A 26,997-nucleotide genomic window follows, 5' to 3' on the forward strand; every position below is an offset into this window, starting at 1 on the left:
ATGGGCTAGTGATGATGATCTCACCTACTGTCTTCGCTAAATAATAGAAGATTCTCGAAATATAACCGTAAAATATTAAACAAATAAAATAAATTGTAAGCGCAAAGGAGTGGCTTACCGTTTATACTTGATGTCATATTCATATTCGATGTAAAATAATGCAAAGTGAACTTTATTGAGGACGTTACAAGGTCGATTTCTAACTAGCGTGTTAATAGACAAGGCGCGGTCTAGCACTGTTCACGATTTGAAAATGGAATTCAACATTTGACATTTTCGTATTTTATTTATGTAATGAATGCGCTGTTGTCTTTTTTTTCTACGTCTTCGTTCGGTTTAAGAAGATGTTACTTGTTGAAATGGCGAATTTTTATTTCAAGTTTGTTAACTGTTATATTGAAATTTGAACTATGTATTTAAAAAACGAGCTTTAATTATTATGTTATCAGTTTACGCACTCAGAGGCTCATATTCGTGAGTAGCAGCGCGAAAATAGCCGCGTCGTTTGTCGCGGAATGCTTCTCATGAATATGAGTCTCTAGCATGGCTTGAAACTAGTCGAGTTCCTCGTCAAACAGTTACGTGAGTAAGGCGATAACATAACAATTAATTTAGTATGTCTCACGAAAGTTGTAATAAAAAAACGAGTTTTTCAAAAAATCTGTACACAAAAGATCAGGTACAATTAATCAGTCTTTTTTATTAGATTTTTTTTATAACTGCATGTAACATTAAAATATCATAAGACAATGAGAAATATGACGCTGACGCATCTTGAACTTGACCGCCATTACGTCAAATCACCTGTCAGTGGGAACAAAAGTTGGTATTCAAGAAAAATGAGAAAATTATGTACCTATTTTTCCGCGACAACGTTGTTATTTAACTCAATTTAAACCATATTCCAATACACATAAAGTTGTTTTTGCAACAAATGAGGAAGTCAATATTTTTTGCCGCGGTTCTGTTATTTAGCATAGATCAGGGACGTGGGAGTAATTTTTTTGTTACGTTTAGAAACCGCTATGTGATTGCAAACCTTTTTTGTGCATTCGATCTTCATGTTTATAATTAATTACGTATCATTTTCTCCATTAAATGTCTACTAGTTAGTTAATAAATTTAACTTTTTAAACCAGCAAGAACTTCAGATAGAAAATTAATGAATACATTTATTCAAATTGAAGATTTTATCTGATTTGCAAACTGTTACTCGCCTACAGCCGTCCGTTATAAACGCGGTGACAAAATTAGGTCATTCAGATATAACTAAGCGAAGATCTTTACAACAAGTGAAGTAGTTTTAACGCAGCACAAACACAAAGACAGTACGAAATAATTAATTTCCACGAATAAACTACGCCTACATAAAAGCGAAAACTCGGTCAAACATAACATTTTATAAATGACACTCAGGTAATTATGCGCCATTTTGTCATGAGATTTCCGCCATTTTTTGACATTTTCACAATACGGTAGTTTTCAACTAGTCAAATTCGATACTTTTTTCGAAACGTCAATAATGATATTTTGTATGAATTTTGTATGAAATAGTGCGTTATGACGTCATCGAATTTTTGCGTCAAAGAGCATATCACTTACTTTTTTTTATTCTTTATTTATTAGGGGGCTTTTATCCACACGGATACGTCAACCCTATTGTATATTACTTACTTCTCTAAAATTAAATAAATAAGTATATCGTCACATTATCGAATGAAAGCACGCTTATTTTGGGATGTTATATTACATTGAATTGTCAAAATAATTTATTTTTGACCTAGGAAACAACCCAATTATGCGCCATTTTGTTGCGACATTCCCTACATTTTTGACATTTCCACAATTGACATTATACTGTACAGATTATGTACAAGTAGTTTACATGTCACGCGTGTAAAAGAGCAAAGGAAAGTGGTATAAATCCTCTAGCGTCACGCTTGGGTTTATGCTTCCGTAGTTTCTGTAATACTTTATCTAAATAATCATCTTTTAATGTACAGACGTCAACATAAATGTTATACAATTTCAATGAGTTTTAAGACTTAAATTGCTGGGGATTAGTGACTACAAATTGCTGCAAACATTTTGCTTCTTGATTGTAGAAACTATTTCACTGAGAGATTTTCAGAATATAATATCATTAGAGCTTAAATATCCCGTATATTTGCCATGTTTATTAGTTTTTGGGAGTTTCCGATATATCGGCACTATTGCAAGAGCCATGATCACGGATGAATTGTTCATCCGTAAGTTCTAATGAAAATTCCAGTACAAAAACTTGTATTGCAGAATATAATTTTATTTTATTCAATATTCTTTTTTTCCCTTAACATATTAGTTATATGAAAGAACGTTTTTTTTTTTACATTCTTTAGCAATGTTTAATCACGCAATGTTTATTCATGTGAAATCGCGGAGCAAAGCTAGTTTAATCACAAAGTTAATTTGATTATTCACTTCCTTATCAAACCAATTAATAGAAATATTTATTAAAAATCAACAATTTGCGTAAACATTTTAAACATTTACTTAAAAAGTTCAAGGTGTTTTAGAGGTCAACCATAAACATACATGACTTTTTAAAAAAACGATAAAATTCTTGATTTTTACACACCGTGAGATATTAATGTTATTGACGACGGTATTGTATAAAAAACTAATAAATTACTGTTTATAACATACTTTTTAACTTTAACCTCCTTTTTAAAAAACCGTAAAAGCCATAAAGACTTTTGACAAGACTTGTACGTGAGTCATCGGTCCCCGCTAGAGTCAGACGAACCGTATCGGCTCCGATTTGTATTTTAAAACCCCAAAACGGATATAAATCTGTTCATTTGCATATTCTAACTAGATTTCGGTTAAATAAGGACTTATTGGATTATGTTGAATGTCCAAATCGAGAGAGTTTACGGTTTTAGTATCGTTTTTCTTAGTTTTTTTATTAAATCTTTAACTACCACTCAGAGACGCTTATCTAATGTTTATATTATTATTAAAATTGAAGACCACACTGTACATTATGGATTTATTAAAGTGATTTGATTTGATTACTAATCATTTCGTAATAACAATTTTGTTTCGAAAACCGAAAACAATAATTGCTAAGGAACTAAAACTATTACATGAGTATGGCGGTTTTTAATCTTTAATTAAATGAAATGATAAACAAAATAAAGTTTTTGTGCCACAAAAATATGTACTTACTTACATTTACAATTATAATGTTTATTAATCAAGAAAACACGTCACAACTTATCTATTAAAACGTGCCCGTTCAAAGGTAAATGGATGCGATCGCACTGTCTACACTGGCACCATATTGTCTGGCAGTTTAGGTGCATCGAACATCGAACATCGCACATTAATATGTAGTAAATATTCAAATTATGTAACACTCGCACACGCAACGTTGGCCGACCTACAGCGGTTTTTGTTACCGTCCATGATACCTAGAACTACTTTCAACAAGTTGTTTTTACGATATTTTGGTCGATTTTTGCCACGGAGTATGAATGAAACGGTTGTTATCAACCTAACTTGCAGAGTCGCAGGTGTTGTAGGAACCGATTAAGAGACTACATATTTGATACTAGCTACTTCGGCGCGGTTTCACCCGCACTGCTCGGTTCCCATTGATTATGGCGTGATGATTTAAGCCTATAACCGTCCTCGGTAAATGTACTATTTAACACAAAAAGAATTATTCAAATCGGACCAGTAGTTCCGGAGATTAGCGCGTTCAAACAAACAAACAAACAAACAAATAAACAATCAATCAAAGAAACAAACTCTTCAGTTTTATAATATTAGTATATTAGTATATATAGACTAGATTTCTATAGATATTTGATTAACTTGAACTTTTTAAACTGCAACGCCTAGTACCTTGCTTCATTGACAGACAGACCAAAAGACAATTCAATTTCACGTTCCGAAAGTGTCTAATTAAGGATTAATAGAATTAAATGCTTTGATTTTGGAAAACTTTTTTTTTATGTTAAATGGGCCGACGTTTGGCCGCTATCTCGCCTGATGGTGATGGAAACTGGATTCTTTTAGGAATTATCTTATGACGGGGAAGACTCATAGTCCAATATTAAAAAAAATCTAATGTGTTCTATATTTTACTTAAAAGCCTAATAAAAATATTTCATTTCATACTCATTTTAAATCGGACCAGTAGTTCCGGAGACGTGACGATTCATCGACTTATTTTACCTGAAACTACAAACTGATTCCAACTCAAGAACAGTCAACTTTTGTCTCTACTTAGCTAAAACAAAACCTTTGTTCCTAAAACCTCATTAACTGAATTCTTTTTCTAATTCGAACATCGAAAATGGATCATGTGTTGCCATTTACATGCAATATTAGGGTATGGCAACCCAGCCTTGAGCGTGGGAAGGTTTTGGTGAAAATTAAGCTAATTTAATATTTGGCGAACGACCTACCCAAGGTTGGCCCATATATCATTTGATTTGCGAAAACCACCTTTATTGTTTTATGAAAAAGGGACTTTTATTGTTTAATTGTACTTGTTACTGCTTTGGTCAGTTTCAAGTTGTTACTTTTTATGTAAATTAGAATGGTAGAAACGTTAAAACGGCTACATTGTTGAGTCTGTGTGTTTTAGGGTTGAATTATGTTAAATTCTAGTGTTGTAATTCGATATATTCTTTTGTAAATATATATAAACAATTTGATTAGAGTTATTGTGTAATTTCGTTAAAATCACTAAAAATCAATGGAATTTCTCTATATAGTTTTTGAAATAAAATTATTAAACCAAAGCTTTAAAAATACCAATATTATAGGTATGTATGAGCATAATACATAGGTACTCGAAAACTCCCAAAATTCGGTGAACTAATGACATAATCCACTAAACTAAACATTTCAATTGTTTTAAAAACGAATACAGGTCAAACCACTTTCAATTAATCCGATTAAAACAATAAGACAACAGAGGGGACACCTAAACTGTCAAACTGTTGGTCAATATTTAGTCTGTGGAACGGAAGTGTTGCCATGTCTTAAAACAGGTAACTTGACACGAATTGCCAGTAACAATAATGACGGTACCACGCTTAGTTGGTCGTGCCACGATGCAAGCGTATCCGTGGCGTTGGGTATATGGGACAAGCGATAAGCGATTATTTTTTTTTTTTTGCTTATATGTATAGGGAGTGGTTATTATTTGGAGGAATATTGGTACACATTAGCTTAGGTAGACAATCATTTTGTCTCTTCTTACTTTGGTTTTATCTTCTAAAATGGCAAATTTTATATTTCATTAAGTCTTTGACTGCTGACCTGTGACTCGTCAGGTGTTGCGGGTGTCCATGGGCGGCGCTGATCGCTTACCTTCAGATGACCCGTTTACTCGTTTGCCCCTATTCCATAAAAAAAAACTTAATAGAGGAGGGCGAGTCCTTGCCAAATGACGAAAAATCAATTTTATTGTCCATGTCATAATTTCAAAATCCAAACCAAATGACATAATCAAATAAAAAGTAAGTTAATCTACACCTTCGCATATCCTTTTGTGTAGGAAACAGGTGCTACTGTTACCATATTAATAGGTTAAATTCATGGTCTGTATAAATAGTTAAGGATTATAATCTTTAAAAGGAACTTTAAATATCACTAAAAACCAGTATAACTGGTCAAATTAATCGTTACCAAAAACGAAAAATCTATGGAGAATTACGCCATGTTGCCAAATAAACTAAACATAAAAGGAAGTCATCGTGGGTTCACTATGGTATACGTTAAAAATATACGCTTTTCGCTTTTCAAAAGGAGTTAGTAAAGTGCCAATATGACATCCATTTTTGGTTGTCTTAAATTAACGACAGAATAATCAGCTTAAACTTATTTTTGGTACAAATACTAATACCAGCAAACTTCTAGGTACCTATCAAGGCTTTATCGTTCTCTTTCAGACGCAGTTGGATAAATATGCCTACACAAAGGGATCTTTAATAAGAAAAAACTAAAAGATGTTTTACTGACTGATATTTACTAAACAAAGAACTGTCTAACATTATAATTAGGATAAATATGGTTGCCATTTGTTATAATGAATTTGGGTCAACTTCGTTTCGCTGTCAGTAGTCAGACACAGATGTTTATCATGATTTAATAGTTCATAATATAAACATTAGAGCCAATTGTAGTTGTTTAACATTTTGTTAATGTAATACAAGTGTCAAAATAATCGGAGCTGCGGACTACCTAGCTGGTTACCGGGGCTCCGGCTTGAAAAGCAGAAGTAGGAACGGGGTGGTTTTTAGTCAGTAAGAGTTTGACACTCCCTCTCGTCTCGCCTATGGTGGGAGAAGTCATTGGATGATTTGACGATAAAGATTTATTTTTGTTTTCAAAAAGTTGATGTGGTGTGTGTCATGTGTAGTGAGATTTACAATACCTACGAGTATCTGATTAAGTTATTGTTAGCTCAACTAATTACATCATCAGTTTGTCTAGCCTTCTGCTTTAAAAGATTGAGCACATTTCGTGTCACGACAAATTTGAACCGAAATCTCCGAATCTTCAAAAAAAGATAAAATTGTAACTGACGTTGCACGGAAACATTATAAGGATTATGTACACATGTTTGGTTCTCTTTGTTGCCTAAAAAACACAAAAACATGTCCTCTGTAATGAAAATAAATAGCAATCTTCGAACTCTCGCTGTATGTTCCTTTTGACTAAATAAATAATGGTCTACTTGAGAAATGCTTTCAATATGCGAGAGGCAGCCGCGTCCTAGAAAATGGAATCAAATACAAAGTGTCCTTTGCGAGATGAAAACAAAATACAAATTATGCGACTGTACTTCAAGAGTGTCCTACGGTGCGATGTACCTGTTAAAGATTTTTAAAATATACGGTTTAACTTATTAAGGATTTTCAAAATTTACGGTTTGTGATTAAGCAGTGCTCTAAAATGATTGATACTGATCAATACTCTCTTTTTAATCCCGGAAAGTATAGATAAAGGTTCATAAATTTAATTTTGCTTGCACTTTTCATAAAAAACGATTTAACTCGGGGCTCAAACGGAGACATCATTTTGAAAATCTTTTTTTGTGGTTGGAAAATCATGCAATATCTTCTTATCTCACAATCCTCTTACCCCACCTTGAATGAAGCAAGAGCCCGCTAGAAATATGATTACATATTCATACATTTAAACTTTTAAATATTCTTATTGGATAGTGACATAGTATTTTCACTTTCTTAACTTAGACCACACTCCCTCGTAAGGGCGATCTAATGTTACCTGCACCTGCCAATGACGTCATATCCCGTCATTCTTTATACCAGCACCGACCCTTTGTCCCTAAAACAATATATTTTACGTGTTTTTATTGTCAATTCAACAGCTGTTTTTAAATAAGCCCTTCGTTTTATGTAAATTTTAATTCGTTTTCACAAAATTGTTCCATATGTGTTGTATATAGATACCTATGTATATTGCGTTTACTCATTTGAAAATGATAAATCATAATTTGGTTCTCACGTTATGTGAATCTGTCAAAGTGAAATTCCAATAAATTCGCGCATTTGAACGTCAGTCGCCTGTCAAAATAAAAAGTAAGTGTGGGAGAGCCATGCTTCGACATGAATGGGCCGGCTCGACCGGAGTGATACCACGGCCTCACAGAAACCGACGTGAAACAATGCTTGCGTAATGTTTCGTTGTTTGAGTGAGGATACTGGAGACCCAATTACTCCCTTCCCAATCTTCTCAATACCCAATTCCCCAACAACCCTTAAATTCCTAACCGGCAACAAACTTGTAACGCCTCTGGTGTTTCAAATGCCTATGGGTGGCGGCGATTGCTTACCATCAAATGTTCCGTATGCTCGTTTACCGGCTTTTATACCATAAAAAATAATAGAGATAATATTCAATAGACTAGTTTCCTACTACCTTAACATTTATACTTTATTGCACACATACATAGAAAACATTTACATTGTAATAGTAATTAAAGTACAATGGGCGGTTTCATCACACACGGCGATTTCTTCCAGACAACCTTTGGATTTTACGTCAAATAGCAGACTTGTTTCTAGAAATTTAGCTAGAAAAAATCGAAAATTAAGTAGTTCATCAAATTTATGTATGTGAGTGTGATTATTTTTGAATATTTGATTGTATTGAAAAGTTGTAATAATTTATTTTTGACCCAGTCATCATCCCTATTAATGAAGATAAATCATGGAGGTTTTAATGCAAACGTAGGTAGATGCACAAAAGCAGATGATATAACATCGAAGGCCAAGTTTAAAATAAGTATGGAATCTCGACTCAATCCGCCATTTTTGGTCAAGAGGTGTGATTCAGTGGCTGAGTCATGAACAATGTGGTCCATGACATCATATTGTGGTCATTGCTGTGTTTGCTAACCGTTAATGTGTAGATAAAGATGATTATAATGATGTAGTGTTTAGATTAATAAGTAAAAAAACTGTTTTCGGATATTCAATTCCAATTTTAGATGTTCCGTCATAGGGCTCTTGGTAAATAAATCGTGTGACGGTTGTGGTAAAGTCGTAAATTAACTAGTTTAAACAATAGACTTACTGCCGCACTCAGAAACATTTAATGATTACCTAACCCAGCATATTGATAGCATTTCTCAGTTACGTGAGTAAGCCGATAACATAATAGTTAATTATAATAAGACACACCCAAATATCGACTCATTTTTACGAAAATAACCGCATCACTATGTCCCTTTTTCATCCTAAAACGTCTAGATATCATCCTACCCTACCAAGCTAGCCTCAGATTTCTCCTAGGCAATAAAATATTACAAGGCAATCCTCGTGATATTAAGGTCAAGTCACAGCCTCACAATTATGGCCACCGCTTTGATCTCGCTCTTATATTCTTAAGTTAAAGTTAACTTTAATATAAATATAACATTGGTTAATAAAACCTATTTAAATAGTTTTTGAAGTAAAGTAATGGTCCTTCTTCTCGCTTTTTCTTTACTAGTTTTGGAATTGGTACTAGGTTAGGATAATGCTAGGAAACTAGAGAGGAGTGATCGCCATTGGCTCTCCACAAAGTGCTAAAGGTGAAACTATCCGGGGCTGCGGACTGCTTAGCGGTCCGGCTCGAAAAGCAGGAGTAGGAACGAGGTGGTTTTTAGCCAGTAAGAGTCTGATACTCCCTCTCGCCTCGCCCAAGGCGGTAGGAGTCATTGGATGATTTTTACCCCTTAATAAAAAAGGATAATACTAGAAAAGAGCCATCGCTATTGGCTCTCCACAGACCGTTAAGGGTGCAACTGTCGGTATTCTTAGTTGGCAGTTGGTCCTGTCTCTGTGATATTTTAGACGATGTATAGGACATATATAGGTGCAATCTTGCATTAGCTACTACTAAGATTCACGTTCGCGTTCATCTGTGTTCAAAAGTTCAAAACCAAACGACGATAATAAAATTTATTTCTTAAGCTTTACTATCTCCGGAGCTGCGGACAACCTAGCGGGTTTACCGGGGCTCCGGCTCGACAAGCAGAAGTAGGAACGGGGTGGTTTTTAGTCAGTAAGAGTCTGACACTCCCTCTCGCTTTGCCCTGGCGAGAGAAGTCATTGGATGATTTTCCCACCTCAATAAAAAAAAAAAAAAAAAAGCTTTACTATCTAAAACATTATAGAATTTCAGCGATCATGTCTGGAATTCCAATAACATCTAGATTAGTAACACAACGACCGTTTGATCTAACTTTCACTCAACCTTGGGCTAACGCTTGTGCCCAAAAGTTGCCGCCAAAACGGCATGACATGTGTCATATTGACACAGATTATACACATCAATGTTGCCATAAATGACAGGTTGTCCAATTAATTTTAGGGGCAGTAGTTTAGGCTGAATACGTCTAGTTTTTTATTGTTGTTAGTCAATTGTGTTTTGGTATGGTCATTATCTTAATCATTTTGGTTTTGAATAAGAAGTAGGTGATAAATTTTGTTAATAAGCATATAAATTTTAAAAACGATGGTGATTCTTAAATTTTCGTGTTTAAATCTTTTAAAGCTACACGACTTTTCTTACTAATAATAAATGAATATTGTCTATTCTGTTTACATTACTTATTTATTTACTATGACAAAAGTCAATGTCAACTGTCAATGTTCTTAGTTTAGTACCTTTATTAAATAATAGATGACACTGTGCCGTGACGTCATTTTCTACATGGCGATGTTAAGAGTCTCCGTCAATATATGACCTGAGCAGTGTTTTATGCAATAAATTGTCTTACTCTGGACACGATTGTTTTATTTCTCACGAGATATTTTTGGGACGTGAACAAGTGGTCCTTCGAGCCGGATGAAGGACTGGTGTGCATCGTCTTCCTGTGGTCGTAGGGTTGCATGGTCAACCTGCCGCGAGTGGCGCGAGTGTAACGTGTGAGTGCGAGTGTAACGTCAACGCGGGCAGCATCGGCGGATCGTATAAGTTTGGCGCTTACGCGTATATGTACAAGTGGTACACAGCGGTCGGCGGTGGTTCCTGTTGGCGTGCGCGGCAGCTGCGGTGCGGGGGGAGGAGTACCCCGCATATCATTGCGACGAGCTACGTAAAAGTGAGTGACAGTGAAGTGATGTGATACGAGGACAAACTGTGAGTACTTTATAATATCAAAGTAACTAAATTAATACATTGAGACTTAACCATAACAAGCAAATTTAGACCTTATTAACTTAGAAAATTTTACTTAACAATTTGGACTTAGAATAATTTCGATAAAAAGTGAACTACGGGGAACCTATGCCCGATTTTGCAGCGAAGTGTAATAAGTTCAAAGACTTGTGATTTTTTACGTGTTGACTACGGACTTAGCATAACTTTCCAGAACAGTTTGTGTAAAGTACTTTATTTATTTATATCAACATGGAAGCGTTGAGTAATTTACAATTTAATCTAGAGTCTACTATCAGTAAAGCAAGGTCTAATTTTAAGAAATCACCTAAGGAGCGACTAACCAGTTCTTATATAGAAACTAGACTAGAAAATTTAGAAGCTAACTGGTCAGCCTTTTTTGAAACTCATAGGAAAATTGTGTCATCTGTTAAGTCTATTGATTACGAAAAATCTGAATATAACATAAAAAACACTTATGAGACTACGGAAGAATTATTTACTGAGTATAAAACAGAGTTGAAGGAAGCATTGAAAAAAATTGTTTGTTCGGATAGTTCAGCTAAAGTGCTTGAATCTTCTGCGAAAGGTTCTAAAGAGATATGTTCTGTGAAATTGCCTAAGATTGAATTGCCTATGTTTACTGGAAGTTATTCTGAATGGATTAGTTTTAGAGATTTATTTAAATCCTTAATACACGATAATAGTGCACTTGACGACGTTCAAAAATTGCACTATTTGAAATCACATTTGTCTGGAGAGGCTGAAGGTCTTTTACGGCACATCCCTATTACTAGTAGTAATTATGCAACCTGTTGGAGTAAATTAGAGAATCGCTATAATAATAAAAAATATTTAGCTAATTGTATAATTAAACGTTTTATGAGTCAAAAAAATATTGTAACAGAATCTTCTAGTGCTATTAAGGAATTATTAGATACTTCTAATGAATGTTTACATGCTTTGGGAAATTTAGGCATAATGGTTGAGCATTGGGATGTTATAGTTATTTACGTATTGAGTTTAAAACTAGATACTGAGTCACGTAAACAATGGGAAATGAAAATTAGTGATTGTTCAGACGAATTGCCTACAATGAATCAGTTCAAATCTTTCCTTGAACAAAGATTTCGGTCTTTGGAATTTTTAGATAACAAAGGTCAAGGTCGTCAGTTCAATCGTAATGTGCCAGTCAAGTCACTTCATGTATCGACTATATTGTGTATATTTTGTCAGGATAACCACAAGCTTGCTAATTGTAAAAAGTTCGCCGGTCTCGATATTGATAAGCGTCGTAATTTTGTCCAAACAAACGGTTTATGTTATAATTGTCTAGGGGCAAATCACTCCGTATATGCATGCCGCCAGTCCACTAGATGTCATATATGTAAAAAGAAGCATCATAGTCTTCTTCATCTCAAAAATGTCTCCAAATCAGGTGGTGATAGTAACAAACCTGATCAAGTTGCAGAAAGCAGTGTGTCTGCTGTTGCCACTTCAAACCAGAGTAATTCCACTAATATTGTAAGTTGTTTTGCTAATAGTCATAGCCAAATATTATTGGCTACTGCGCTGATTGCAGCGGAATCAAAGAGCGGTACTGCTATAGTATTAAGATCTCTGTTAGACCAGGGATCTCAGGCTTCCTTTGTGACGGAGTCCGCAGTCCAGCTCTTAGGTCTCAAAAGAATACCAACTAAAGGTTCAATTTCAGGTATAGGTTGTGATCAAGACCAATCAACAATTTCATTAAATTCGATGGTTCTCATTAAGGTAAAATCACGCGTTGACCCTAGTTTTATTATCACGGTTAAGGCTTATGTTTTAAAGAAATTGACGACTATTTTACCGGAAAGGAAAGTTATGGCAAACGTTTTGACTACAATCTCGTCTTTGACTTTAGCAGATCCTTCGTTCGATACTCCGAACAAGATTGATTTGCTTTTAGGTGCTGAAGTTTATGGCCAGATTTTGTTAGAAGGTTTAATCAGAGGTTCACCTGGTCAACTCATCGCACAAAATACAAGACTAGGATGGATCTTGTCTGGTCAAGTAGGTGAAATCAATCAAAGCGAGACATGCCACAATACAGTCGTCACATTGCATTCTACTCTCACAGATGAGAATACACTCCTCAAACAATTCTGGGAACTAGAAGCTGAACCCAAAGGCGTTAACGACAAGGTCTACTTGACCCCAGAAGAACAAAGGTGTGAAGAGATATTTAAGGGCACGACCAAACGAGATGAATCTGGTCGCTATATTGTGCATATGCCCTTCAGGTCAAGCGATCCTGCTTGTAAATATGGTGGATCAAAAGACATTGCTCTTAAACGCTTTTTAACCTTAGAAAAGCGATTTCTAAGGAATCCAGAGTTCAAGGCTCAGTATTCAGCTGTTATCAATGAATATATAGCTCTTAATCATATGGATATAGTACAAGATAGGGATAAAGAAGGTTGTGTGTACCTACCTCATCATGCCGTCATCCGTAATGAAAAAAGTACAACAAAGGTGCGCATCGTGTTTGATGCATCATGTGTAGGTAGCAACGGGGTATCTCTTAATCACGATTTAATGGTGGGTCCTCCTCTACAACCTGAACTTCGTCATATTATCATGCGGTGGCGTTGTGAACCTATCTGTCTGGTCGCGGACATCGTCAAGATGTATCGACAGATTAGGGTGTGCAATGATCACACAGATTTTCAGCGCATATTGTGGCGTGAGAATCCAGATGACGAAATTCAGGTGTTACGTCATTTGCGAGTAACGTTCGGAACATCATCGGCGCCTTACCTGGCGGTAAGATCATTGCAGCAGTTAGCTCAGGACGAAGGCGCTGAATTTCCTTTAGCAAAGAACCGCGTTCTTTCAGACTTCTACATGGATGACCTTATGACGGGCTGTCAAACCATAGAAGAAGGTGTAGAGATATACAAGCAGATATCGGAGCTACTTAAACGTGGAGGGTTTCAGCTCCAAAAGTGGGCTAGTAATAACAAAGAATTATTGAGATTAATTGAAGACGGTCAACAAATACCACAAACACAAGGGAACATGGAACTAAAAACGGATGCAATTTCAAAGATATTAGGTTTAACGTGGGACAAAGACAATGACGAGTTCGTTTATACTATTCAGCTTAATGAGCTAGATTTGCCAGTTACGAAGCGTAAGGTTATTTCGGACATAGCGCGACTATTCGATCCCCTCGGATGGTTAGCACCGATAATCATCACTGCGAAGGTGTTCATTCAACGAATATGGATGACTGGGATCGAATGGGACGCAGAACTACCTGCACCATTGCTAAAAGAGTGGCTTGACTTTCGGAAGAACCTTTGTAACCTTGTTAAGTTTCGTCTGCCTCGTTGGATCAACTCTAGCAAAGAGAACAGGGTTCTAGAATTGCATGGCTTTTCAGACGCATCCAATGTAGCATACGCCGCGGTGGTATACGTTCGCATCATTGATAGAGAAGGACAAATTCATACAACCTTGGTGACTTCAAAAACCAGGGTTGCTCCTGTTAAGCAGGTATCAATCCCTCGTTTAGAGCTCTGTGGAGCTGTCTTACTAGCAAAACTTCTTCAAGAAGTCGCTTCAACTCTAGAAGTTCCCAAACAGCACTTATATGCGTGGACAGACTCCTCCGTCGTATTGGCGTGGTTAAGCAGCCACCCTAGTCGGTGGAAAACGTTCATCGCGAATCGTGTTTCCGAAATACTTACCATTATGGATAGAAGTCAGTGGTCACATGTGTTGTCGTCGGAAAATCCAGCAGATTGCGCATCTCGGGGAGTTAGCCCTTCTGAATGTAGCGACCTGCAACTCTGGAAAAGAGGTCCGGTATGGTTACAGAATGAAAAAATAGACTATAATAGAGGAAATATACAAGAAACTACGTTAGAAGAAAGAAAGATAAAAAGAAAATGTCATGCAACTGCAGTAGAATTTGATGACAGTCTATTAACTAGATTTTCTAAGTTCAGTAGGTTAATAAGAGTAATAGCTTATTGTAGAAGGTTTCTACGAATGAAAGAATCAGAACGTAATAAAATTAAAATAACTACTTGGCTAACTACAAAGGAATTAAATGAAGCTGTACTTACCTGTATCAAACTCTGTCAACTCCAGTCCTTTAGTGATGAAATAGAATCTGTGAAAAAGAACCGTAAATTAAATAAGGGTAGTAGACTTACCTCGTTGAGTCCTTTTCTTGACGATGACGGGATCTTAAGAGTTGGCGGCCGCTTGCACCGGGCTTCGATTGATGAGAATATGAAGCATCCCATTTTAATTCCTCACAAATCACACTTTACCAATCTTTTGATTGCAGAGGCTCACGAGAGAACTTTGCATGGCGGGCCGCAATTGATGTTGAATTACTTAAGATCCAAATACTGGATAATCAATGCAAAGACTCTCGTTAGGCAACATGTTCATAAGTGTGTAATCTGTATTCGACATTCCACACAAACACATCAACAAATGATGGGTCAGTTACCGAAGGCCAGGGTGTCTGTTCAGAAGCCTTTCCAATGCAGTGGTGTGGATTACGCAGGTCCAATCAGCATCCGAAGCTCTAAAGGTCGTGGTCATCACTCCACTAAGGGTTATATATGTTTATTCGTCTGCATGTCCACTCGAGCCATTCACCTCGAGGTTGTCAGCGACATGACTTCTCAGAGTTTTCTTGCGTCTTTCAAGCGTTTTGTAGCCAGACGTGGCCGAGTATTGGACCTGTGGAGTGATAACGGGACCACATTTGTTGGTAGTGCAAAAGAATTGCGACAACTATTCAATGCTGAAAGGTCTGTGGTAGCTTCCGAGATAGCGGATTTCCTTTCTATGAATGGTACGACATGGCATTTCATACCTCCCCATGCTCCAAACTTTGGAGGATTGTGGGAGGCGGGTGTCAAGTCCACGAAGCACCATTTAAAGAGAATTATAGGCACCAGCACATTGACATTTGAAGAAATGACAACTGTGCTGGCTCAAATTGAGGCCTGCCTAAACTCGAGGCCTATCTCTCAGCTTTCTAATAATCCAGAGGATTCGTGTCCATTGACGCCTGGGCATTTTCTCGTGGGTGAACCTCTGGTAACTGTACCTGATGTTAATTATGAAAATTCATCTGTTAGTAATCTGAAGCGGTGGCATCTTACCCAAAAAATGCTTCAAAATTTCTGGCGTAGATGGTCACTAGAGTACTTAACTCAATTGCAGCACCGATATAAATGGACAGATTGTAAGCCTGAACCTGAGATTGGAGACGTAGTTCTGGTGAAGGAGGATGGTCTTCCACCCGCTAGATGGCTATACGGTATCATTACAAATAAACATCCAGGTTTGGACAATATTACTCGCGTGGTAACAATACGGTGTAAAAATAATGAGATTAAAAGACCTATATCTAAATTAATTATCTTACCTGTCAATACTTAGTTATTGTTTATCACTTTATTGATGAAATTTATATATTATTACATAAAGCATGAACTTGTATTGTAGATATAAGGCCCTAGATTTAGATTGTAATGGGTAATCGAAAACGAATTAATTTAAGTTAATATTGTCATGTTTTGGTTGATGGACAGAGCCGTCCATGGTGGGCGGAATGTCTATTCTGTTTACATTACTTATTTATTTACTATGACAAAAGTCAATGTCAACTGTCAATGTTCTTAGTTTAGTACCTTTATTAAATAATAGATGACACTGTGCCGTGACGTCATATTGTACATCGCGGTGTTAAGATTCTCCGTCAATATATGACCTGAGCAGTGTTTTATGCAATAAATTGTCTTACTCTGGACACGATTGTTTTATTTCTCACGAGATATTTTTGGGTCATTAATGTTATTATTTTTTGTATTTTATAAAACAAAAAATAATAACATTATTTTAATAATAAAATATTAAAAAATAATAAAAATTATATTTTTAAATATAATTTAAAAATATAATTTTAGAGAACTTTAAATAAAATTATTAATTCAATCAATTACCCAGAATATCAACATAATAATTATCTTATTTACTCACCGATATCGTTAAGCGCCTTTCTATTTCACTAAAGAAAAGAACTATCTAAAACAAAAGATCTATCTTTTGTTCGTGCAAAATAATTACTTCTGCCTTTTTCAAATTTGTGAAGTGTTGAGACATGTTGAGTTTTACACACGAATTATGTAGCAATAAACTATGAAAATGAAATGCTCATAAATTGACAACTAAGAATATAATTTTATTTTGTAAGTTGGGTGATTTGGAAAATATTTAAAGAATTGACGGTAGTTACTTTATAAACGGGCTAAATAAAATGACCCGAGAGTTGCGTGGTCGCCACAAACATTACAAATTTAATACTCAAGTATCGAATCATTAGAAATTTAGAATTAGATGTTGTTTAAAAAATATTTGATAAACACTACAAAAAGAACTAGTTATTGCTGGGTTCGATCCTGCGACACCTTGCCTGATAACTCAAAGCGTTAACCATTACGCCAAACGTGCAATTAATAAATGTTACGAAATATTGTAATGGATTCAATAACATAAATATACGACGAGAAGATTCCTTTAGATATATTTGTATGGATATAATTTGTGTAGCTCGATCGTTCGTTGTTCGATTTATTAAATGTTTGTTAAGTATTATTTTTATCTCTACCCTTGTTTTTATTCATAAAATCTTTTACGAAATTCTTACATATACCGACACAATAATTTATAGTATATACCAATGTGTGCGTAATGAACAAACATTTTTATGCACATTACTACGGAATACCCACACAGGGATATTGTGTAGCGATAGTTGTGCCGATGTGTTGGTGTATACTAGTTATCGTTGCAATTTGTACACCAATTTTTCACCCTTTGTGTTATAAGTCCTGTGTAATAGAAGGTGGTCCTATTGCCATATTTATACTGGACACTGTTCCAGAAAAAAGCCAAGATAGATTCAAGTAATCTTTAAACAATGATCTTTTAGCTTACTACTTACCTACATCTCAACTGTTCTCGACTCCAAAGTTCTAGTTAGACTGAATGCCTCCCTAGACGACCTAGCCTACAATCACGAAGTTAAAGGTGTTTCACCTCCGAGCCTCGGCTGACACGTACGATCCCTGTGGTATGATAGAACTGAGAACAATCAAAAGTTTGACAATAATTATTCTAATCAAGCATCTTGTATAATTTCTAGCAAAATGCAGTACCTACGTAGGAAGATGTTAAACTCTACTAATTCTGTCAGATTTGTACCACAGCAATTTTTATTTATAGATTGAACTAACGACCTGCCCCAGCTTCGCATGGGTGCATTGGCGATATATTATGCCTGTAAACCTTCTTCTTGAATCACTCTACCTATTACAAAAAAACCGCATCAAAATCCGTTGCGTAATTTTAAAGATTTAAGCATACAGATAAACAGACAAAAATAGCGACTTTGTTTTATACTATGTATGATATGTATGATATGTTTAACGTAAAGCAAACTCGTACTAAAGGTACAGATTTACTAAAATACTGCCCAACAATACTGCTGAATACTGACTCAGCTAATATTAAAGTTGAAATGTAAATAAAGTTAATTTGAAATCAGGTGTTTCACGCAGTATGTAGGTACGAAATATTATGCGAGGAATTTCTGGCGTGGGACTACTCAGGGGCATGTATGTTGTATGTTAATTAAGCTAATGACTTTCGAAGTAACTGTTACTTTAGATACAACATTCACATTGACATTTTGATTCGAAATAGCGACCCGATATGATTGTATTCTATTTTATGTTCTTGTAAATCGGAGAAACTTTATTAAAATCGTTCTGTGGTAAATAAAATTGATAATATTGCTAGAATTTGACCAAAATGTTAGGGCCACTGTAGTGTTTAATCGATGTACATCAAGTTCGCATTCTGTAACTAAATTTGTCCATACAAAAGTAGTCTCTATAAACATTAGAAATAAGGTCTGCAATGGAAGTGGATAAGAGAGGACATCGGTGTCTTCTCGGCTGTTTCGAAGTTAGGGGGCAAAATAAATAACCTATAACTTAACTTTACATTTCTCTTGTTACAGGACCTCATCCCAACCCAGGAGACAGAATCCTACCTCCAAAAAACGCAAAATGCCATCACAAACCTACAAGCAAAGCTTCAGTCTTCAAGGACGAACAATTTCAGCAGCATTCCCTCAGCACTCACCTCGAGCCTCATCAGCGAGAAGACCGCGATCTCTCGCCTCCCGATCTCACAGCTCAGCCGTTCCAATTCACTCAACTACCGTCTTCGGAGAAAAGACCACTCAAATGACAGCAGTCCTCTAAGAAGTCCAGGTCACTACGTCATCACTGGGTCTACTAAAGTCCCAGAAAGCACGAAGATATTACTAAACTCTGCGTCACGGTCTTTAGATACGGATAGAAGACATGATTTGAACATGAACAGTCCGTCATCTGACCGAGGGTTGTTAAGTAACAGTTCAGATGACAAAACACTGTCAAATAGACCACCGTACGATGTAGAAGCTATACTGTCTCCTCACAGAAAGACTCACTCGCGGAACAGGACATTTGAAAGCCAAACACACGATGTCAGCAACGCCAACCCCTCCGTATGTCTCAAGACTGTCTTGAAAAACAACGCCTTGGATTCAAAGTACCCCCGTATCGAACCAACACGTTGTCAAGGAGACAAGAAATGCCACCAGAGAGTATTAAGCGATGGTCTCAAATACAAACCGAATAACCTCGGCTTCGGCTCATCGATTAAAAGATCGAGTTCATTCAACACAGTTAATAAGAACAATAATTATATCGATCCTAGAATTACGTCCAGAAGATCGAGTGGACATTCGGAAGAATATAAAGATTATTCCGATGAATCCGATAACGGATCTTATGATAAATCACAAGAATGTAGATACAAGAGACAAGTCATAAACAGAGGCAGAATCGATTCACCAGATCTAAAATCGATAGCGCCAGCAAACTCTCCAAGAAGATGTCCGAATACACCAGAAATGCATAGGAAATTTGGACCAGGATTGGTGCGAAATTCTGTGAGAGTAACCAATAAGGAGCGCTTGATGAGTCCTAGAGTGTCTGAACAGCCAATCGTGAGGGAAGAGAGAGTTAAACCGACCAATCATCAAAGCCGGAGGTCAGCGGAACCGAGACAGACGACGTTGGCTAGACTGACTAAGTCTAGGTCTTCGACGCGGGAAGTTCAACCTAAACATCTAGATAAAGGTTAGTGCTTGTCTGAATCTAGGTTACGATTGCTCGTTGACAATGATCGATTGGGCAAGACCATTGTCGATTTGAAAGTTGCGTGACGACCGCGGAATAAATAGACGTAATTTAATTTAAAATCAAAACAGTAACTTTTCATTGTGTAAAGAAGGCAAAGAATAACTTTTATATCCGTATTTCTTTACTAGATAGATGGCTTAAAATACCTAAAATGGAGGCTGATTATAATACATTGCCTAACCTAACATCCTGCTAATGCCCTTTACACAATGGCTCATTACAAATTACATTTGCCCTTTACTTTAAGGAAACGAAATCAAAGGTGGTTCCTTACAAAACCTTCACTGGATAATTTCACAAGCGAGAATAACAATTGATAATTTCTATTTAACACACATACCGTTACTAATAGAGAATCGAGTTATCCTTGAATTGAGTCTATTAGGTTGTGGTAGTTACCGATTCGTCATACTTGCAACACGCGGCCGCCATCATGGATCGGAATGCGATTTGGCGCCAAATTACATTTTGATTTTGACAGATTGATTTTTTTAAGCGTGATTTTTATTACTTTTTTTTAATTTCATTGATGAGTTTTACTTTCATTTTTATATTAGTTATGAATTAGGAGCATTTCTCTTGCCTTTCTTTAAGTACCTATTAGTAGTTATTTTAAAATATTAGACTCGATTTTTTATTTTCTCACGGAGACAAATACTTTTGAAGATATATCGATTTGAAATAATGTGTGATGCCATTTACTAAGGTACTTTTTATATGTAGAAATGACGTTTTATTTCGACTCCTAAACTATGATTCGTTTTAGCTAAGTATTGTTATGTTATATGACAAAAAATACTAATATTTTTCAATACCAAACTGACGGACTAAATAGATTTTTAATTTTTATATCCCGTCATTATCCCTATTAAAGAAACCTTAGCTATTTTATTTACGACATTCTTATTGTTTTATTGTAAAAAACATATCGTTTGATGTTATTTCAATGTTATAACACGAAAACCCAACATTTAAAAAGTAAAAGCTACAAAATAAGTATGTTGAATTAATCTATGATTCTATTAGCGAACAGCGAAAGAATGCTAGTTAAAAAAAACACGACGTACATAAATTGCCAATAGGCTGTACATGCGTATACCATAGCCATTATTTGATAACCGTATCGAATCGATGGTATTGTCGATTACATCAGTATTGTAATCGATAAAAACTCGATAATACTCGAATGACACACTGTATAGAGTCGTTTATTCGATTTGTTCCGATCTTATTTTTTTTACTTGTGAATGAGATTTAATACGTATGAGTTTGGGAGTTTAGTGATGTATTTATGATCATAGTGTTTGAACTTTAGAATCTACATGCTTTGCGTCCCATCCATGTAATGAAAGTGCGTTTAAAGCTACCCTCGGGACGTGCACAGCTTCACTGACAGACAGACTGATGGACAATACGATGTTTCAGAAATGCCTAATTTAGAATTAATTAAAATAAATTCTTTGACTTTGATTTACTACCTTACAAGGGCACAATTTCACACATTTTCCAAACTCAAAGTCATTTATTTCAATTAGACAATAAAAAAGTACTTTGTGTGTCATGACAACATAATAATAAAAAAATATCAGTCTGTCCGTCAGTGAAGCTAGGTGCCATTTGTTGCCTTTTGCCCTATCTGGGAATGTAAAATCACATTTGTTCTCTGGGTCAAAGAGGCCAGTCCTCTAAAAAAAAACCTATTTTTAGGTCGTTTCTCATCCCCCTCTTCAAACTTTCCAGGCCAAAAGAAACCGAGCCAGCACCGTTCATCATCAGCTCTAGCCACAAAGGAGATTGAGTTCTCAAACTGGAAGAAGCGAGCGTCCTACGACCCCATGAAGGCAGCCCAGGAAGACAAGAGGAGGAAGCAGCTGGCTAAACGTCAGGACTGCAATAAAGATGATCTGAGTTCGCCTAGGTAAGCGAAAAATTGCATATTTTTTGTATATACATATGTACATACATATCGTCACGCCTATAAACCCCGAAGGGGTGGGCAGAGGTGCACATAATGCCACTGTACCTACACGTAATGCCACTGTGTACACCCAATTTTCACATTTATGTTGTAAGTCCCATGTAATAGATGGTGAGCCTATTGCCATATACCGCGCACATTCCAGACTCCGTGCTACTACTGAGAAATTTTCGAAAAACCGAAAAAGGCCCAGTAATACTTCGCATATTTTTTGTATAAATGGGAAATCTAATGACAATGAAGTGCAAGACTAAAGACAAAGGGACCACCTTCATAATTGTGATAAAAATAAAACTAATGAATATACAAAAATAGTATCTTTGGGAAAGTTGTTTGTAATCATGAGTACAATCACGTGTTTAAATATCGTTCACTAATTACCAGTCTCCCTATAAACCTATAAAACCTTCTCTTAAGTTGTATGCTTCATCTATACCTAACCGCATCAAAATTTGGTTTGGCCAAACGCAAGATAATCGTACACAGACACATATAGGTCAAACTGAGAACCTACTTTTTTTTTAAAGGCGGTTAAGAGTCCATTTCCAACTTCTACTCTCTGCAGACTTCATACAAGTGGTATTTAAAATATAGTCTTTAGTACTTAAGTTCGGATTCTTTCGGAATTTCGAGTGAAAAGCAGACAATACTTATCTCATAAACGACTAGACAGATTTCAAAATCGTCTAATTCGATTCGCTCCGTTAGCTGACATCATCGTCAACTCTTCTATTTTATATAACGGTCATATTGAGAGCTAGCCTTTTCTATAATTCACTAGAAACAACTAGCTTTTACTTACCTATTTACCTCACTGTTATGACAAAGAAAAAATAAAATGAACAAGATGTTCCGTAATACATAAGCACAACATGGACGCTTTTTCTCCACGATGGGCTCTGAGAGAAGTGCATAATAACCTCCTGGTATACAAGGGTCACCCACTTGGCATCATTTGAGTTATAAGTTCTATATAAATGGGGTTTAGCCTGTTGGCATGTTTTGTAATAGGTATCTACATTATGGAAGCATGCGCCGGCTCATGGACTCTGATGATCACTACCTAGTTGTATAAGGTTTAGCAAATCGAAAAGTAGGACTCCGTAAAGTTCTTCATTACAGCATTCTCTTGCGCACTTCCTCGCCGATGTACGCCTCATCGCGCCATCTGTTGAATTTATTATTGAATTAATCTTCGTATATAACTATACATATATTTATTTTTTTTATAAAAAACGTTGCCCCTATTAGAATTTTCTCTTATGTCATGGGTGCGTTTACAAACATACAAGTTCATATACACATGACATCTAGACCCGAAACAACAATCTGTGAATCACACGAAGACTTTCTCCGTGCGGGAGTCGCACCCGCTATAGTTTGCCCAACCACCACGCATTCAAAATGTAGTATATGATCACCACAATCTAATACCTATTGCTATTTTCAATTCCAGCCACTCCTCTCCAGTCCACCGCTCCCAGTCGTTCCACACCAGCAACATCGCAGACCTGGAAACCCTGGACTACTCCTCAGAGGAGACAGAGGATGACCAGATGCTGGTCACTTTGCCCGTGGACCCTATGATCACGTCCACTCATTCAGACATATTGGATCTGAGGCCTAAAGACTATGGCAACTTGAGGAGACAAGCCATGACCAATGACGTGGTCCTATCCAGGGACTATGTCACCAGTTTTCAGGTGGGTTAAAAAAAAAATGTTTTAGTAATGTAATGTAACGTCACGCCTTTTATATCCCTGAAGGGGTAGGCAGAGGTGCACGTAATGGCGCTGTACAATGTACACCCACTTTTCACCATTTGTGTTGTAAGTCCCATGTAATAAGAGGTGAGCCTATTGCCATATACTGGGTTCCAGACTCCATGCTACTATTGAGAAATTTTCGAAAAACCGAAATAGCTTAGTAATACTTTGCCCGACCCGGGAATCGAACCCGACATCCCTTGTCCGGTGTCCGGTCTCAGTCACACTTACAACCACTGGACCAACGAGACAACTTGGTGTAATATAAATTTTGAAATCTGCAAATTGCATTTACAGATAAACCAATCAGCGCATGACAAAAAGCGGCGGGAAGCGCGCGAGGCAGATAAAAGAAAAACCTTCATCATAGACGACATAACTCCTACCAAAGAGAACATAGACTTCTTGACAAAGACAAGAGAGGATTCGGTCACAGATAAGCGCAAAACTTTTATTCTCGATAGCGATACCAATTCTACAACGAACGGTAGTAGTCCACGGAATTCTTCAATATTTAGTCATGAAAAGAATTCTTTGACTACTGGCACTAGTGATACGGAGGGCGAGAGTGGAACTGAAAGCGCTCCTGTAGTGATGAGGCATCAAGGAGGGAAGAGGAGTGCGCCTGTGCAGGCTAAACAGAGGTGAGTGGAAATAAGGTTAAGTAAATTGAGAGATTTACGTAACGTTACGCCAGAAATCTAGCCCTATATCGTTGTAAAAAGAAATAAATAACCAGTGTTCTGATTTAATTGTAATGTAATAGATTCTTGTTGTAAGGAATAATAGATCCTGGTTTATCTAGTGCTAGAAGCGTAGCATGCCTTGCTCCATATAAAAATATGTTTGAGGCCCTCTTTTTCTTTTTCATTGAATAACTTTTTCCGCCCTGTTGCTCAAGCCTCAATGAGAGGACTTACCGATGATATAACAGCGACCCCATGCTTGGGGGCCTATAGGGGGTATAATTTTCCTAAAGTTACTGTCAACTTTTGAACGCATGCTTTACGTGGAAAAAGGTATTTATTATTGTAGCGAACTATTGGTTATATTGTACCAAGACTTAATAACAGTATACCCGCAGAAGTAAAAAAATGTATCACACCTAAAAATATAAAATGTAAACTTAAGGAATATTACCTGAGTACTATTTAAGCAGGATTATTGTACCTACCTCCATATTGTAACATTTAAGGCAGATTCCATAGCACGGTTCTAAACCTTAGTGGTTTTTTGGTTGCTATTTGTTATTTATTGTATTATTGTGTATTTTGTTTAAATAATAAATAATAAAAAAAAAATTGGGCTTTTGTAATTTATGAACTGAAATAAAAAAATGGGCAGTTTTTTTTTCTTTGATACGGCGCTATCTACGCCCCTTACTAGTGCGTTGCTACATATTTATACTCCAAAGGATTTCTGGGTCTACGAAGTTCCCTCCGAAACTTAACACAATCCATTTCATTAACATTAGAACTTACGACGGGATATTTACGATGTTTATTTATGTCTGTGAGTTTCCGATATTGCTGCACGGCACTGTTGCAAGCGCCATGATCACGGATGAACTTAACGGTAAATATCCCGTCATAAGTTCTGATGTTAGTGTTAGTGACCATGTCGGTTTAAAAACTTAAATCCATTTCATTTACCAAATTCCAGGTACAGCGGTGACTACTCCATGTCATCGTCAACCACCTCGATCGGCCAACGGAAGCCGACGGTCCAGCCCCGGTACCTGGACATCTCCAAGTACAAGAACGAACAGTCCCCGAAGAACTTCCTCCGACGGGATCCCAGTAAGACTTACGTAGGGGTGCTCAACAACGATAAGGCTGTCAGCAAGGGGAGCGCTCAGCATTATGAAATGGGTAAGTCGTTAAAAAGTCATTCATATTTCTCTAAGTTTTAAGTTATCACTTTATATTAAATGCTGGTTAACCTATTATTGGAGACTGTATAAGTCCAAAACAAATATGTATTTACTGTATTTAATATGTTTTATACAGAAGCGGTTGGTAAACCTTTATTAATAAATAATAAAAATAAAAGTCGTGTTAACTAGCTGTCCCGGCGAACTTCGTACCGCCTTACCGTAGCAATGATGCTCTACTTTATTTTATATAGCTGAGCTATCTTAGGTATGAGTATCTATTTAATTTTTAACTGGAATCTATATCCTCCTTATAAAAATTTATCCATAATTCCCTGGTCTCACTATACCTGGCCCCAGCTCAGCTGTTCTGTCTTGATGGTATCAATAGGGTAGATGACTAATGATTATTTTAATGTCCGTCTTGTAAATTATTTTAAAATATTAGACATGTACATATTTTTTATTCTTTAGATAACAAATACTTTCGAAGATATTATATTGATTTGAAATATCGCGTGACGTCACTTCTAGGTACGTTTTATACATAGAAATAACGTATTTGCTTCCACTCCTAAACCGGTAGGTGGTAAAGTTTAAAGGTAAAAAAATGGCGTTTGGAGGCAGTACAAAGTTTACTGGGCCAGCTAGTAACAAATAATTTATAATATTACAGAACAAAAGAAACAAGAATTAGAGAAGTGGAAACGAAGGGCATCGTACGACCCGAGGAAGGCGGCTGCACTCGGAAAGTCGAACAAGACGCCGTCAAAGACCGCTAGGTGAGTCCGCATTCACTAGTTAACACATTTGGGACACTTTGTTGGTAGCTATATCACAAAAAATAGGAATAATTCATGATTCTGTCGATGTAATAATGAAATAACTATTTAATATGGGCCAAAAGGATATACGGGGCGTACTAATGCAGCAAGCAATAGGTATTCTACTGAATATACATGTTTAACATATTTTTTTGTTTGCCGTATATTAAGTATTGTTATAACATTTTTTGTTTCATTTTAGTTGTAAATATTCTTTTAACATTTCATTTCTTTTTTAACTTAAGATTAAATTAGTTTAAGGATAAGATTAAAACATAATTTGTTGTAAATTTTAGAGCGTGACAAATCACAAAATGCATGCAATTCCGTGTAAGTGACATGCTGGCCGCCATCTTGACGTGTAAGGTTAGTCCAATGTCAAAGTGACAGCTGTGGCGACCGCGGGAATTTGGAAATGACAGCTGTCAAACTTTATTGGCACTATGGGTGTATTTGTTTTTTAAAATTTCGTTTTGAGTGCTTTACACGACTATGCCGCTGTAATTCTTGGTTTTTCATTCATGTACGTGTTAAAGCTATTCTTTTTCTT

The 26,997-nt window shown here is 36.3% G+C and overlaps 1 protein-coding gene across 2 annotated transcripts in view; it reads left to right on the forward strand.

Annotated features, from left to right (window-relative positions):
• LOC118276986 (uncharacterized) overlaps positions 1 to 26,997 on the forward strand; it is a 72,326-nt gene that overhangs the window by 42,127 nt on the left and 3,202 nt on the right. The window contains exons 3-9 of one of the 2 annotated variants that reach the window (XR_004783725.2): positions 18,773 to 19,943; positions 21,747 to 21,924; positions 23,441 to 23,687; positions 24,048 to 24,394; positions 25,413 to 25,621; positions 26,300 to 26,405; positions 26,744 to 26,813. Coding sequence is in view for 1 of the 2 variants with exons in the window: in XM_035595625.2 (XP_035451518.2) it covers positions 18,773 to 19,943; positions 21,747 to 21,924; positions 23,441 to 23,687; positions 24,048 to 24,394; positions 25,413 to 25,621; positions 26,300 to 26,405 (2,258 nt within the window). In the remaining variant the exon portion in view is untranslated. The remainder of the gene's footprint in view (positions 1 to 18,772; positions 19,944 to 21,746; positions 21,925 to 23,440; positions 23,688 to 24,047; positions 24,395 to 25,412; positions 25,622 to 26,299; positions 26,406 to 26,743; positions 26,814 to 26,997) is intronic. The other variant, XM_035595625.2, reaches the window with a different exon arrangement.

This window comes from Spodoptera frugiperda, chromosome 17, assembly GCF_023101765.2.
Source record: "Spodoptera frugiperda isolate SF20-4 chromosome 17, AGI-APGP_CSIRO_Sfru_2.0, whole genome shotgun sequence".
Classification (NCBI taxonomy): domain Eukaryota; kingdom Metazoa; phylum Arthropoda; class Insecta; order Lepidoptera; family Noctuidae; genus Spodoptera; species Spodoptera frugiperda.